Raw genomic sequence first — 15320 nt, 5'->3', positions numbered from 1 at the left:
GGAGGCTGAGGCAGGAGAATCACTTGAACCCAGGAGGCGGAGGTTGCAGTGAGCCAAGATCGCGCCACTGCACTCCAGCCTGGTGACAGAGCAAGACTCTATCTCAAAAAAAAAAAAAAGCAGAAATTTAAATAATACCTTAGACATCTATTTTTTAAAAAATACATAATGTGGTTTATAATAGTGAAAAATGGGGGGAAAGCTTAAAAGTTAAATGGTCAAGAATTGATTGAAGTATTACAAGGATCTTTGCCTAGAAAGTCTTATGTATAGCCAATAAACTGGAGTAAAAAAATGACAGGAAAATACCTTCATGACAAGAAAAGCAGTTTAAAAAAAGAATATTTGTAGCCAAAGATGATCAAGAGTTTATTTTTTGAAAATTAAAAAAATGTAATTTATTTTTTAAAAAGAACATTTGATCCACTTTTTGGAAAAATAATTAAAGTATTGAAAATGGCAAGACAGTTATTAATTCATTCAACAATTACTGAAATATTTTTGTGTACCAGGTACTGTGCAATGCATAGCAGATACACTGAAGACTAGCTGCTCCTGGGAGAAAACACTATGGAACTACCATGGAAGGGACACAGACTTATATACAAATAATCCCTCAACTACTTAACCACAGTTTCTATGAATCTAATCACCAAAAATTCTTCCCACATCTCAATGCTCAATGTCACTCCTCCAATTAAAAGTAGCATCCGTAGTTCCCTCTCCTTGAATTTAGCCTTATGATGCGCTTTGACCAGTAGAATGAGGCATAAGTGATGCTGTGCCAGTTCTAGACTTCGATATTAAGAGAGCTGGAAATTTCTTCTTTTGCTCAATTGCTATCCTGCTAGAGAGGATTCACCATGTGAACTGAGAAGTCCTGAAGGGTGAGTGTCAACAGGCACTGACAGATGAGAACCAAGATGAAAACTGATGTGCCTCAAGAAGACAACCAGCACCACGGCCCCAGAGAGGAAGCTAGGGCATCCTGGAGTCTTTAGCCTAAGTCGACCTGCCTCAACTGGCAGTAGATGAAACAGAGACAAATTGTCTCCACTAACGCAACCAAATTTCCAAACTATAGAATCGTTTAAGTGAAAAACTACACATTTGTGGGACCTAAAAATCAAAACGATTGAATTCACAGACATGGAGAGTAGAAGGATGGTTACCAGAGACTGGAAAGAATAGTAGAGGGCTAGCAGGTAGGTGGGGATGGTTAATGGATACAAAATAAAATAGAATGAATAAGACCTAGTATTTGGTAGTACAACAGGGTGACTATAGTCGATAACTCAATTGTACATTTTTAAGTAACTAAAAGAATGTAACTGGATTGTCTGTAACACTAAGGATAAATGCTTAAAGTGATTAATACCCCATTCTCCATGATGTGATTATTTTACACCGCATGACTGTATCAAAACTTCTCATGTACCCCATCTATACACCATGCACCCAAAAAATTAAAGTTTGTTTTTAATTTTTTTAAAAAAAGAAAAAAAAACATACATTGAGGTGATTTGTTATGCTGCAATACGTAACTAAGACATTACTTGGGAGACTGAAGCAAGAAGCTCGCTTGATGCCAGGAGTTCAAGATCAGTCTGAGAAATAAAGTAAGACCTGTCTCTAAAAACATGTTTTTAAAATTAGCCAGATATGGTAGTACGTACCTGTAGGGCCACTACTCTGAAAGCTGAAGTAGGAAGATCCCTTGAGCCCAGGAGTTCAAGGCTACAGTGAGTTATAATTGTGCCACTGCACTCCAGCCTGGGTGACAGAATGAGGCCCTGCCTCTTTAAAAAAAAAAAAAAAGAGGCCAAGCACAGTGGCTTATGCCTGTAATCCCATTGCTTTGGGAGGCCAAGGTGGGAAGACTACTTGAGACCAGGAGGCAGAGGCTGCAGTGAGCCATGATCATGCCACTGCACTCCAGCCTGGGCAACAGAACTGAGACTCTTTCCCCCCCACATCCCCCCTCCAAAAAAGGAGGAACCACACTTAAGGACCCTCATTCACATCCTAACTTGATGGAGATCATAAGATAATAAATTTTGAGCCTAGGGTCACAGCAAGTAAGATTTCTGAACATCCTGGGAAGCCTGGGTGTATATGACATGTTAGAGAGACACGAATTGTCCACCAGAGGAAGAACTGTAGTAGACCATCAGCAAAGACAGCTGTCAACAGTTTCTCTTACTCCTGTATATACATGCTACTCCTCCCATCAAGAGGAGCAATATATTGCTCTTTTCCTCAAATCTTGGCTGACACAGTGATCTTATTTGCTTTGAAAAACACAATTCACTGGAAATGTGCTATGTAGTTTCCAGCCTAGGACATAATAGGCCTAGAAACTTCTGTTTTTACTCTCTTGATCCAAAAAAAAAGAAGAAGAAGAAGAAAAAAAGAAGTCTAAGCTACTCTTCTAGAGAGTAGCCAAAAAAAAAAAAAAAACAAAAGCCCTACTAGCCCTACTTGATGAACAAACAGGTCAGCTGGAGAAGAAATGAGGGATCTCAACAGAGAGCTAGCACTAAGGTCCAAGACACATGAGTGACACTATCTGAGATACTGTAGCCCCATTTGAGCCACCTCAGTCAGTGTCTTGTGGACCAAAGCAAGGCGTTCCCTGCCCCAATTCCTGGCCCCCAAATTTTAGGCAATAAACAGCTGTGATTTTAAGTCACAGTTTAAATCTGTTACTTAGTAAAAGATAACTGATATAGGTAATTTTAAGTAAGAGCTTTTGTTACTTAGTAATAAATAACTGACATAGGTAATGAGTCCAACTAATGCTACAAAGAAAAGAAGGGTCAATATTAGGGATCCTAATGTAATGTGGCAGTAGTTTATTTGATACTATTTAAAAGGCGGAATTATAAGTAGGAATTTGGTTTGCTGGGTTTAAGTTTCTATTTTCCTAAATGTTCCACAATGTACATGTTTTACTTTTAAAATAACAATAAAAATGTTATCTTGTTATAACCTCCTTGAGGATATTGTTGTCAGTTTATTGGTCCTACTGTTTTTTGGGTTTATTTGTTTGAGACAGGGTCTCACTCTGTCACCTAGGCTGGAGTGCAGTACCATGATCTCGGCTCACTGCAGTCTCAACCAGTCAGGCTCAAGCAATCATCCCACCTCAGCCTCCCAAGTAGCTGGGACAACAAGTACCCAACATTACACATGGCTAATTTTTCTCTTTTTAGTAGCGACAAGAGTTTTGCCACAATGCCCAGGCTGGTCTTGAATTGGGCTCAAGTCATCTGCCCACCTCAGCCTCCCAAAGTGCTGCTGGAATTACAGACATGTGCCACTGCACCCGAAGTATTAGTATTTATTAAGTGTAAATTACATTTTCTCAGGACAAAATATGCAAACATCTCAGTGAATAAAAATATTCAATTATCTTTTCCACTTGAAGAAGAGAAAGTTCTGATTATAACAACAATTTAAGAAATAATATATATGGTTTCACATTTCTGAAGAATTAGAATGTATTAAAAACCCTAAAATTATACTGCTTATAATGTAGTATCACACTGATTTTTGAAAATTCTTCAGATTTATATAATTCCTCATGGTTATCATTGTGAGCAGAAGCAGACAAAAGACAGAAAAGTAAATAATACTTTGAATACAGAGTAAGAGTGGAAATAATTCAAAAAGACTGCAACAATGAACTAAACAAGAAAAACTAAACAGCAATAATTGAGAAGACAAACATATTTAGAATAATTGAGAAGACATACAAAAAGAAATCACACAAAAGTCTGAGAACAGAAAATAATCCATCTGAATATTATGAAAAGGCCTCGAGCTTTAGCTGATCACAAGTACATTAGCCAACAGTAAGCTACATCAACATAAAAAATATAATGTTATCTTAGACTTTATTAGTACATTTAATTAATATTTACTGAGAGCCTACAGAGCATCATGTACTTTAGTAAGAAAATATAATGAACAAATCCAGAAGGAATCATCTTACCATACTTAGAACTGCCAAACTAAATATGAAATATTAAGTCCATATATAGGAAATGGTTTTAAAAATTAGAGAAACCTACAAAAGACATCCTAATCCAAATGTTTCACTAAAAGAAGAAAATCCTTGAAATAATTATTTTTTATTTTATCAAAATACATTAATAACTACTATGTGCTGGACACTGTGCTAGGTGGTGGGGTATACAGTAGAGAACAAAATAGATATTGACCCTGTCCTCGTTCAGCTCACAGTACAGTGAGTACTCCATCACAGGAAGACCTTTAGCAGGTACCATGTAACAGTCTGTCAAGCATACCATAAAAGAGATTCATGTACCTTGCACAAAGTTGAAATAAATGACCTCCAAAATTAAATACAAGCCTAAAATTTTACGATTAATTATAGCATTGTACCAGAAAAGAATGGAATTATTTTGAGATAAAGAAATGTCAAATGAATAAAATACAAGCCAAGCAAGATATATACATACCCACATACACTCACATACCCATGGTTTTTTTTAATACTTCCACCTAATAAAACAATCATGTCAATTCACATGTTCAGCCTTCATAGGAAAACTACTCAAAACCAACAATCCACCTTAAGACACTCCTGTCTCAGTTTTTTATCTCATTTCTTAATCTCTTTACCCTGATAATTATTGGGATTTACTAGTTTTAAATTACCAAAGAAATTAATGTCTATGATTTCCTGGGGATTTCTTATATCAATCAATATACCTTTCCATGGCTTTAGCTGTATAAGGCAAATGCATTTCAATACTGTGTTCATCTTCATCTGTCTGCAGAGACATGCGTTCAAACATTCCTGTCTTCCATAGTTCTCCGTAAACTAGAGATTTCAAAATACAGTAAAACAAATATATTAATGCATAACCTTATCCAGTGAGATTCCACCCAGTAACACAAAACTACATGCTTTGGCAAAAGACAGAAACACCATATAATATTCTCATTTTTATTAAAACAAAATAATAGAAAGAAAGGAAAGAAAGGAGGGAGAGTAAGGAGAAAGAGAAAAAAACAGAACTAGTTTTTATGTAACAGGTAAAACAGTAATACATGTAAAGACTTACTCATTATTTGCATATGTTACATAGTTATATAAAAAATGATCATTTAAACTCTTCATCAGTTCCTTTCACTATTTCTAAAATCACTTTTGGGTCTAGGCTTTTCCTTGGCTTTAATCAGTACATGCTAGCAAGAACATAATTAGAATTCCTACTGAAATATGGAAAAACCACTGGTCTATTTAACTCATGAGGTCAAAAGCATATTTTGAGTTTTTTTAATAAAATGTGTGGTATTATTTCACACCTCAGGTTTCTGCCATACCAAGAAGAGAAAATTCTCACTAATGCTATTTTCCTGAAAATACAAAATTAAGCTTTTAAGATAGATCAAAATATAAATTTGCCACAATACCATCCCAACTTAAAAAGACTAGTAATTCAGGCCCTTCTGATGAACTACACTTAAAACTGAATATTGTAGAACAAGAAAAAGATAAAAGTTAATATGTAAAAAATATATATAATAATATTTTTAGCATAGAATAGAACAAATCCTCAAATGGGTTTACCTATATCAAAGACAGAAAGAAATGGTTGTATGACCTCTTTTCTTGAAAAAATTCTCTATTTCTTCACTGGCAAGCTATCCAAAATTAAAATTTTCTGAATGCCCCAACAAGGTTTTAAAAGTAAAATGTGTTCCCTAAAACATTTCAGGAAGTAAGGTTAGAAATAGTCGTTTCATTAATAAGATGGATTAACAAATTGCTAATATTCCATGATACCTAAAGCCCGAATTATGAAAACTTATGCCAAAAATAAGAAAAAAGATTTTTTTCTTGCAAATGGACTCTTTTATTATTTTATTTATTTTCTTTCTTTTTTTTTTTTTTTGAGATGGAGTCTCGCTCTGTCGCCCAGGCTGGAGTGCAGTGGCCGGATCTCAGCTCACTGCAAGCTCCGCCTCCCGGGTTCACGCCATTCTCCCGCCTCAGCCTCCTGAGTAGCTGGGACTACGGGCGCCTGCCACCTCGCCCGGCTAGTTTTTTGTACTTTTTAGTAGAGACTGTTAGCCAGGATGGTCTCCATCTCCTGACCTCGTGATCCGCCCGTCTCGGCCTCCCAAAGTGCTGGGATTACAGGCTTGAGCCACCACGCCCGGCCTATTTTATTTATTTTCAAATTAATTTATTTAATTTTGGAGACAGGGCTTCACTCTGTCACTGAGGCCAGGCTGGAGTACAGCAACATGATTTCAGCTCACTGCAACCTCTACCTCCTGAGCTCAAGCCATCCTCCTACCTCACTGCCCCACGCCCTCTCCCAACCAGGTGGCTGAGACTACAGCCACGTGCCACCACGCCCAGCAGATTTTTGTATTTTTTTGTACAGACAGGGTTTTGCCACATTGCCCAGACTGGTCTCAAACTCCTGAGCTCAAGCAGTCTACTCATCTCAGCCTCCCAAAGTGCTGGGATTTCAGACATGAACCACCACACTAGGCTTCGACTCTTTTATTCTATACAAGAAATTTTTGCAAAATTCCTTGAAACAATAGCACCCCTAACATACTTAAAAACATAATTTGAGGCCAGGTACAGTGGCTCACACCTATAAACCCAGCAGTTTGGGAGGCCAAGACAGGAGAATTGCTTGAGACCAGGAGTTCAAGATCAGCCTGGGCAATATAGCAAGACACTACCTCTACAAAAAAAAAATTTTAAATAAATTGGGTGTGGTGATGTGTGCCTGTAGTTCTAGCTACTTGGGGGGCTGAGGTAGGAGGGTCACTTGAGCCCAGGAGTTTGAGGCTGCAGTGAACTATAATCATGCCACTGCACTCCAGCCTGGGCAACAGAGTGAGATCACATCTCTAAAAACAAAAATAAATATATATATGGGTCAGTGTGTGTGTGTACATATATATGTGTGTGTGTGTGTGTGTGCGTGCATGTGTGTGAATAATTTGACCAACTGAAAGGACATATACCCAGATCATGAAAGTGGTTACTTCTGGGAAGGTAAACTGGGTTCAGGATGAGCGAGAAACTCTGAATAAATTATGGATGTTAAGTACATCAGTTAATTTCTTATACTACTCTTTATACTGCTCTGTATTTTTAAAATTACTCCTCCCCCCCCAAAAAAAATACCTTTATAAAATCAAAAGGTTTTTACTTTATACATCTATTGTATAAGAACTACTAAATAAAAATGTGACTCTGGACTCCTATGGAAAAATATAAATCAATCTTAATTGTAGGCATGTTTAAAAATAAAATATATTTATCATTTATATAGCACGTTTCTTTCAGAGTTTCATAAAGGCTCATTTTTTCCCATAAAAATCATTTACAAGAAAATAAAGATATTATCAGCATTATCTATTTACAGTGAGAAAGTGTCATTACGTAGAAGTAGATTAACACGCCCAGAATCTTTCATGAAATTGGTATGGGTACTAATTTTTTGTCTCCTGGTACACCGAGTACATGGCATTTTTCTGAATATTAATGTAACCACTACAATCTGCACACTGGCGGATCTGACAGATTTCTGTAGCTAGCTGAAAAACTAGTTGCCTTTTAGAGATATGGAAGAGTTTCTTTTTTTGCTGTTTTATGCAGATTAGTTGTAACAAATTTTATTTTAAATATTGAGATATTACTTATGATGCTCACATTTATAAGTTTTTAAAATAACTTCCAAGTCCTATTAAAAGAACATTAGCTATTTGAAAGCTATTTCCATATACTTACTCTTTTGGTCAATACGAAGGTCATACAGGGGTGTCCTATATATATCCACACTGGAAAGTGCACATCGAGAGAGGGGCACATGATGAGAAGGCCCAAGGATGAAAATTCTCCGGCTAGGAGATATACAACAAAAAACACGGAACAATTGCACTTCTACACAAACCTTATTAAATAAAAGAGAAAAAAGCAATTCTTACAAATCACTTGTTTTCCTTCTTAATTACCAACTGTTAATGGCTGAACTGTGTTCCCCTCCAAAATTCACATGTTGAAGAACCAATCCCCAGTAGCACAGACTGTAATGCTATTTAGAGATAAGGTCTTCAAAGAGGCGATTAAGTTCAAATGAGGCCATTAGTGGGGACCTAATCCAGTAAGTCTGGTGTCCTTATAGGAATAAGAGACACCAGAAGTATGCCTGCACACAGATATAATCATGTCAGAAGAGGCAACAAGAAGGCGGCCACCTACAACAGGCCAAGGAGAAAGGCCTCAGGAGAAACCAACCCTGACAAACTTGATATTGAACTTCAAGCTTCCAGAATTGTTAAAAAATAAATTTGTGTTGTTTAAACCACCCAATCTGTGGTATTTTATTATGACAGCCCTAGCAAACTAATACACCTAATAATGACTTGCTCCTCAGTTAAGTTCAATTCCTTATTTCTGTCTTTGTTGGATGGCCTTTAAAAGAATCATATTCAGTACTTGGAAATACCAGCTATTAAGTAATACAGTAAACCAAACCACTATGCATAAAATAATCTCTGTATGCACAATGACAAGGATACAACAGGTTTTCAGAAGCTGTATTTTATTAACTGGATTTTACACATTTAAGCTATTAAAATTTCAAAATTCTAACACATTCTAAAATAAACTTCTAAGATCCACCATGATTTTAATAAAAATACACAATAGCATAAAATTCTAAATATCTACACAAAATATGCATTATAAAAACACATTCTGAAAAAGCTATTTCCATATTTCCTCCATGGTAGGGTGAAAAAGGCATCTTGTTGAAAAGAATTCTATGTAATAAGCTTTCTCTATTTCCATTCAAATAGAAGTCATTCTCAAAAACAAAGAAACTAGATTATGTGTTATTTGCACTGTAGTCTACAGAAAAGAACTGAGCTAAAGTGTAGCTTAAATCTGTACAATCTCTTTATCTTGACATTAAGAGTAATGTTAATTTCCTCTCATTCAATCAAATATCCAAACCTGCCCTACAATCTGAACTCCAAAACTATCAATCTTCTCTGTTCTCCAATATTCACATGAACCAACCTTCTCACATCACATACAAAACTTACAGACTCATAAAGCCAAAACTATTTGAAGAAAACATATGATATGCTATGTAGTTAGAAAAGTATTACGGATTGCTCAATTAATGAACAAAAGCTGAGAGATGAGCTAGTTCTTTTGTATCAAAAATTTGCAGGCCAGGGAATGTGTGCTTTAGCAATATATTTATTCTCATAAAATTCTATTACAGCTAAGAAAATTAACCAATTATTGGTTTATGTTACTTAATATATTGCAGGGAGGGAGGGAGGAGATAAAGCTGTGCATATTAAGTTGTTCTGCTATGGAAAAAAAAAAAAAAGAAAGTTGTGGATAAGTGATTCTCAGTTTAGAGTCCCAGAACCTCCTTAAGACAACACACACAGCAAACATGAGAGTTCATCCACAGGCCATTTCTGGTCAGAAGCAGATTATCCTTTTCTTTAAGTTCAAGGGTACCTGTATGGGTTTGTAATATAGGTAAATTACATGTTGCCAAGGTTTGGTGTACAGATTATTTGGACACCCAGGTAATAAACCTAGTATTCCATAAGTAGTTTTTTTATCCTCATCCTTCTCCCACCTTCTAGCCTCAAGTAGGTCTCAGTGTCTGTTGTTCCCTTCTTTATGTCCACATGTTCTCAATATTTAGCTCCTACTTATGAGAACACACAGTATTTGATTTTCTGTTCCTGTGGGAGTTTGCTTAGGATAATGGCGTCTAGCTCCATGTTGCTGCAAAAGATATGATCTCATTCTTTTATAGAGCTGTATAATATTACATAGTGTATATATGTACCACATTTTCTTTATCTAGTCTGCCACTGATGGGCATTTATGTTGATTCCACGTCTTTACTATTGAGAACAGTGCTGCAATGAACACATGTGTGCATGTGTCTTTATGACAGAACAATTTACATTCCTTCAGGTACATATCCAATAACGGGACTGCTGGGTCCAGAGTTACTTCTGGTTTAAGTTCTTTGAGAAATCGCCACACTGTTTTCCACAATGACTGAATGAATTTACACTACTACCAGCAATGTGTAAACATTTCTTTTCCTCCACAACCTTGCCAGCATCTGTTAATTTTTGACTTATCAATAATAGCCACTCTGACTATTATCAGGTGGTATCTCATTGTGGTTTTGATTTGTATCTCTCTAGCGATTACTGATTATGAGAATTTTTTTGTATGCTTGTTGGCCACGTGTGTATCTTTTTTTGAAAAGGGTCTGTTCATGTCCTTTGCCCTCTTTTTAACTGGATTGCTTTTTGCTCATTAATTTAAGTTCCTTATAGAAGACAGAATCTTTCTATCTCTCTTCAATATGTTATTAGCACTGCTAATCCTCACTTCTTGTCACCACCTCTATCATCAATTCAAGAACCATTTCAAAAAAAAGTCAAATCTATAGATTTCTAAATGAAGAAAACTAAAAGATAGCACTCTGGTCACCTATCTTAACAGCACATAAATAAATAACATGACACTTTTTTTTTAATTAAAGGCTAATGTGGGCCGTAGATAATGGTAATTCAGAAATGTTTAGGTAACCTGACTAGGGCCAGGTAGTACATGAACCAAGAATCAAATAATGAGAAAGGGCATTTTTCTGATTGAGGAATATATGAAACGACAGACAGAAAGAATATTTAACATCAGAGCACTCCTGGAAAATCTAAAACACACAGTCAAAATATGAAGTGATTTTTAAAATAACAATTTAAATTCAAGGCATACATAAATTTCCTAAGTGTAATAAGGTTCTAACAATAGCCAAAAGATACACTGCTCCAAAAATAAACAGAGGTCTGCCGGAAGCCTAATTAATTCTTCTGATACCTGACTACTTTCCTTATTTGCCTTTTTGTCTGCCCCAATCTAGATGAAGGAAAAAGAGCCCCACCAATCTCAATTAACCAACTGTGTACTCTACAGATTCTTTCTGGTTTGGTAGAAAACTCACCAATAGCCAAGTGAAGTTCCATATTTGATTAAAAGAAGTAATAAGAAAAAAATGTTTAAGTCCCCTCAATATAAAACCCTTAAAAGCAATATATCCAAAAACAAAACCAGAAAACGCCAAATGTCATTGAAAGGAAAGTAAAATGGGGCATTTAAACCAGTAGTAATCTCAAAATGGGTCTCTTTGTTAGCTAAATGCTAACAAAAGAAAATGAATAGTGTACATTGAAGTTCATGCATTTTCTTTGTTAGAATGCTAGATCCATAAACACCAAGGCCACAGGAATATTTTGAAGAGAAATAAATAATAGAGGCATTAGAAGCAATGCCACTTTCTCTCCCTTTATTTGACTGCAAAGTGCTTTGTCTTTAAAGGCGTAACTTTTCAATATTAGCACATCGTCATTGTTGATACACAGGTTAAAAAAAAGCCTTTAATATGAAAAAATTGGGGGAGAGGGGCAAGATCAGTAGGCATTCTCTTAGAAATAAATGCACTTCATATATAATAGCTATAATAAAGAATTCACATTTGTGGAGTTGCAACGATGAATGTAGTCTGTGCACCCAATGTATAAGCTGCCTGAGTGTGTACCCTCATGACTGTTTATTCAGCTACTTAGTCCAAATAATGGAACATAAGTAATTTTGTAAAGGTGTTTCACAGGAAGTGAAGACATTTTAACCAAAGAAAATAATGTCATTTGGCCCCAAAAACATTTCTTTTTGCTCTCTTTTTCTGTCCTGCAAGGCTTTCTGAAAAATATGTATCAAAATCAAGTTACTACTACCTAAGTACATCCTGAATTCTGAGATTTTAGTTTTAATAATAGTCAACTACCAATATGGAAAAGAACTAAAATGTATCATTTTTTAAATTCCTTAAACAGTCAAAGTCATTTTCTGGAAACATAGATCATATCACTTCCCTTGCTTAAAGACTTTCATGGCATTTCATGGTCACAGGATGAAATCTAGAATCCTTAAAACGGGCTCTGCACTCTCAAATGCACTAGCAAATTAGCTATTACTCTTGCCCACCTTGATCATAATACTTTATGTATACTGGTTTTCTTGCAGTTCCTTGATAACACCAACAACTTTGCCTACTTCAAACTTTTTAAATCCATGTTTTGTTCCCCTTTGCTTGGCTAGCCTGGCTTAAAAAATGTGTTCCTCGGTCGGGTGCGGTGGCTCACGCCTGAAATCCCAACACTTTGGGAGGCCGAGGCAGGCAGATCATGAGGTCAGGAGATCGAGACCATCCTGGCTAACACGTTGAAACCCCATCTTTACTAAAAATACAAAAAATTAGCTAGGCATGGACCTAGCTACTCAGGAGGCTGAGGCAGGAGAATCGTTTGAACCTGGGAGGCAGAGGTTACAGTGAGCCAAGATTGCGCCACTGCACTCCAGCCTGGGCGACAGAGCAAGACTCCGTCTCAAAAATAAATAAATAAATAAATAAATAAATAATCTGTTCCTCGGAGATACTTTCCCCAATACCTTTCCCACAATTTAAATCAAGTCACCCTCCTAAGATCTGTAACAATAGTTCTCAAACTGCAAACTCTGGATTCCTGGTATTCCTCAAGACCCTATGCAGCAGTCCATAAAATTAAAACTATTTTCATAAGAATGCAAGGAAGTTATTTACTTTTTTCATCTGCAATTACGGTGCAAAGGTGAGGGGAGCATAAAACCACTGGCCCATTAGAACAAAGATCAAAGTAGATGTACTAGTAGTCTTATTTTTTAACCTTACTCACACTAAGTTTAATAGGGAGGGAGTTCCTAATTTCATTAAATCCTGATTCTTGAGTAGGTATATTTTTAATATTCTATGACAAAATGCATTCAATCTGTGGTGATAAAACATTTCTGCTGCATATGGAAGTACGTCTCAGGAAAAAGCAGTCGTGTAGTTGTGAGCTGTAAGCCGAACCAGACATTTTCCTCATGGAAAAAAATTTTTACTTCAAAAGATGACTGTTGATAAATTATGGCTATTCCAGTTTAGGTAGCTGGCAGAAGATTTCTCCAAAGTGAATGGAAGTCAGGCACAGTGGTTCATGCCTGTAATCTCAGCACCTTGGGAGGCTGAGGTGAGAGCATAGCTTGAGGCCAGGAGTTCAAGACCAACCTGAGCAACATAGTGAGACCACATCTCTACAAAAACAATTTTTAAAAAAACAGCCGAGCATGCTGGCACAGGTCTGCAGTCCTAGCTACTCAGAAGGCTGAAACCGGAGGATCACTTGAGGCTGGGAATTCAAAGCTGCGTGAGCTATGATCATGCCACTGACTCCAGCCTGGGTAACAAAGCAAGATCCTGTCTCAAAAGGGGGAAAAAAAAAACAAAACAGAATCTAGTACTTTAAAGAAAATAACATATTTGTTGTCAATGATAAAATTGAGGTTTTCAAGTGAAAATCAGACTTTCATAAAACTTTTATCACTGTAAGCTTGATAGCCTCCAAAGAATTAATGATTTTGTCTGATAAAATACATGGTGACATTAAGAAATGTGATTTTTTGCCAGGAGCAGTGGCTCACGCATGTAATCCCAGTAATTTGGGAGGCCGAAGCAGGTGGATCACCTGAGGTCAGCAGTTTGAGACCAGCCTGGCCAACATGGTGAAACCCTGTCTCTATTAAAAATACAAAAATTAGCAGGGCATGGTGGTGCATGCCTGTAATCCCAGCTACTCGGGAGGCTGAGGCAGGAGAATCCCTTGAACCCAGGAGGTGGAGGTTGCAGTGAGCTGAGATTGTGCCACTGCACTCCAGCTGGGCAACAAGAGCGAAACTCTGTCTCAAAAAAAGAAAAACAAACAAAACAAAACAAACAAAAAGAAATGTGATTTTTTAGTATCATATAATGAAATACCAGCATTGAAAATATCTGCATAACACAATAAAAATTTTCCCAATGTTCCACACATTACAAAATGATGCAAGGGTAAAAGATCCATTCAAACTGTAAAATAGACAATGAATTTATAAAAAGTACAAAAATTCAGCTAGGCACGGTGGCTCACATCTGTAATCCCAGCACTCTGGCAGGCCGAGGCAAGTGGATCATGAGGTCAAGAGATCAAGTCATCCTGGCCAACATGGTGAAACCTTAAAAATTCAAAAATTAGCTGGGCATGGTGGTGCGCGTCTGTAGTCCCAGCTACTTGGGAGACTGAGGCAGGAAAATCACTTGAATCCGGGAGGTGGAGGTTGCAGTGAGCTGAGATAGTGCCACTGCACTCCAGCCTGGTGACAGAGCAAGACTTCGTCTCAAAAAACAAAAAAAAGGACAAAAATTCATTGATAGGAACCTTCAGATTTCGCATTATAACTAACCTTTAAGAGACTACCATTTGTTGAGTTTTGGTGTAGTATTAAAGAAAAATATCCACAATTATCTGAAAAGGTAATTATACTACTCCTCTTCCTTTTCTAACTACATATCTGTGTGAGGTTAGATTTTCTTCATATACCTCAACCAAAACAAATGATCACAACAGGATGAATGCATAACCAGATATGAGAACATAGTTATCTTCTTCTATTAAGCCAAGCATTAAAAGGAGATTTAATAACTAGTAAAAATATATTTTTACATTTTATAAAAAAAAAAAGTAAAGCAATGCCACTTTTCCCACTATCTTCTATTAGAAAATGTACTTTTCATTTTTAAAAATGTTTTTATTAACCTCTAATTTGTTTACTTTTTAAAATAATTTTTAAAGTATCTCATTTTAATTTTGAATGCATTCAACAAAGGTAGATGTGGTCTACATTTGGTGTCCTTAATAAGTTAGAAGTATACAGGGTTCCTGAAACCAAGAAGTTTGAGAACCACTGTATTTCACTTTCAGCTTTTAAATTAAATTTTTAGTTTTTAATAAGATATCTATATTCATTATCATATGCTTAATATCTATCTCACCTACCAATTTATCAGCACAGAGCTAAAACCATGTCTGTTTTACTAATCGCTGTGTCTCTAGCACTACCACAATATCTGGATCATAGCAGTCACTTAATAAACTTTTAAAATAAATATGCTTTAATTTATTCATGCATTTCTCTTGGAAAGCAACACCTGAAAACCTTTGCTACTAATTCTTCATGAAATAGGGAAGTTTGTTTGTAAACAATCTTCGTTATGACCTCAAAAGCTGCCTCTCACACTCCCCATTAAGTTATCAGCCCTAACAGTTACTGTGAAAAGAAAAACCTTGGCCAGGCGCAGTGGCTCATGCCT

General features: G+C 36.3%; 1 protein-coding gene across 4 annotated transcripts in view; it reads right to left on the bottom strand.

Annotated features, from left to right (window-relative positions):
- MEMO1 (mediator of cell motility 1) overlaps positions 1-15320 on the bottom strand; it is a 154728-nt gene that overhangs the window by 48916 nt on the left and 90492 nt on the right. For all 4 annotated transcript variants that reach the window (XM_011936008.1, XM_011936010.1, XM_011936007.1 and 1 more), the window contains 2 exons: positions 7796-7908; positions 4741-4852 (listed from right to left, as the gene is read on the bottom strand). In XM_011936008.1, the coding sequence (XP_011791398.1) occupies positions 4741-4852; positions 7796-7908 (225 nt within the window). The remainder of the gene's footprint in view (positions 1-4740; positions 4853-7795; positions 7909-15320) is intronic.

This window comes from Colobus angolensis, unplaced genomic scaffold, assembly GCF_000951035.1.
Source record: "Colobus angolensis palliatus isolate OR3802 unplaced genomic scaffold, Cang.pa_1.0 Scaffold15, whole genome shotgun sequence".
Taxonomy (NCBI): Eukaryota; Metazoa; Chordata; class Mammalia; order Primates; family Cercopithecidae; genus Colobus; species Colobus angolensis.
Note: the sequence above shows the minus strand (reverse complement) of the source record. Positions and strands in the feature narration are given on the sequence as shown.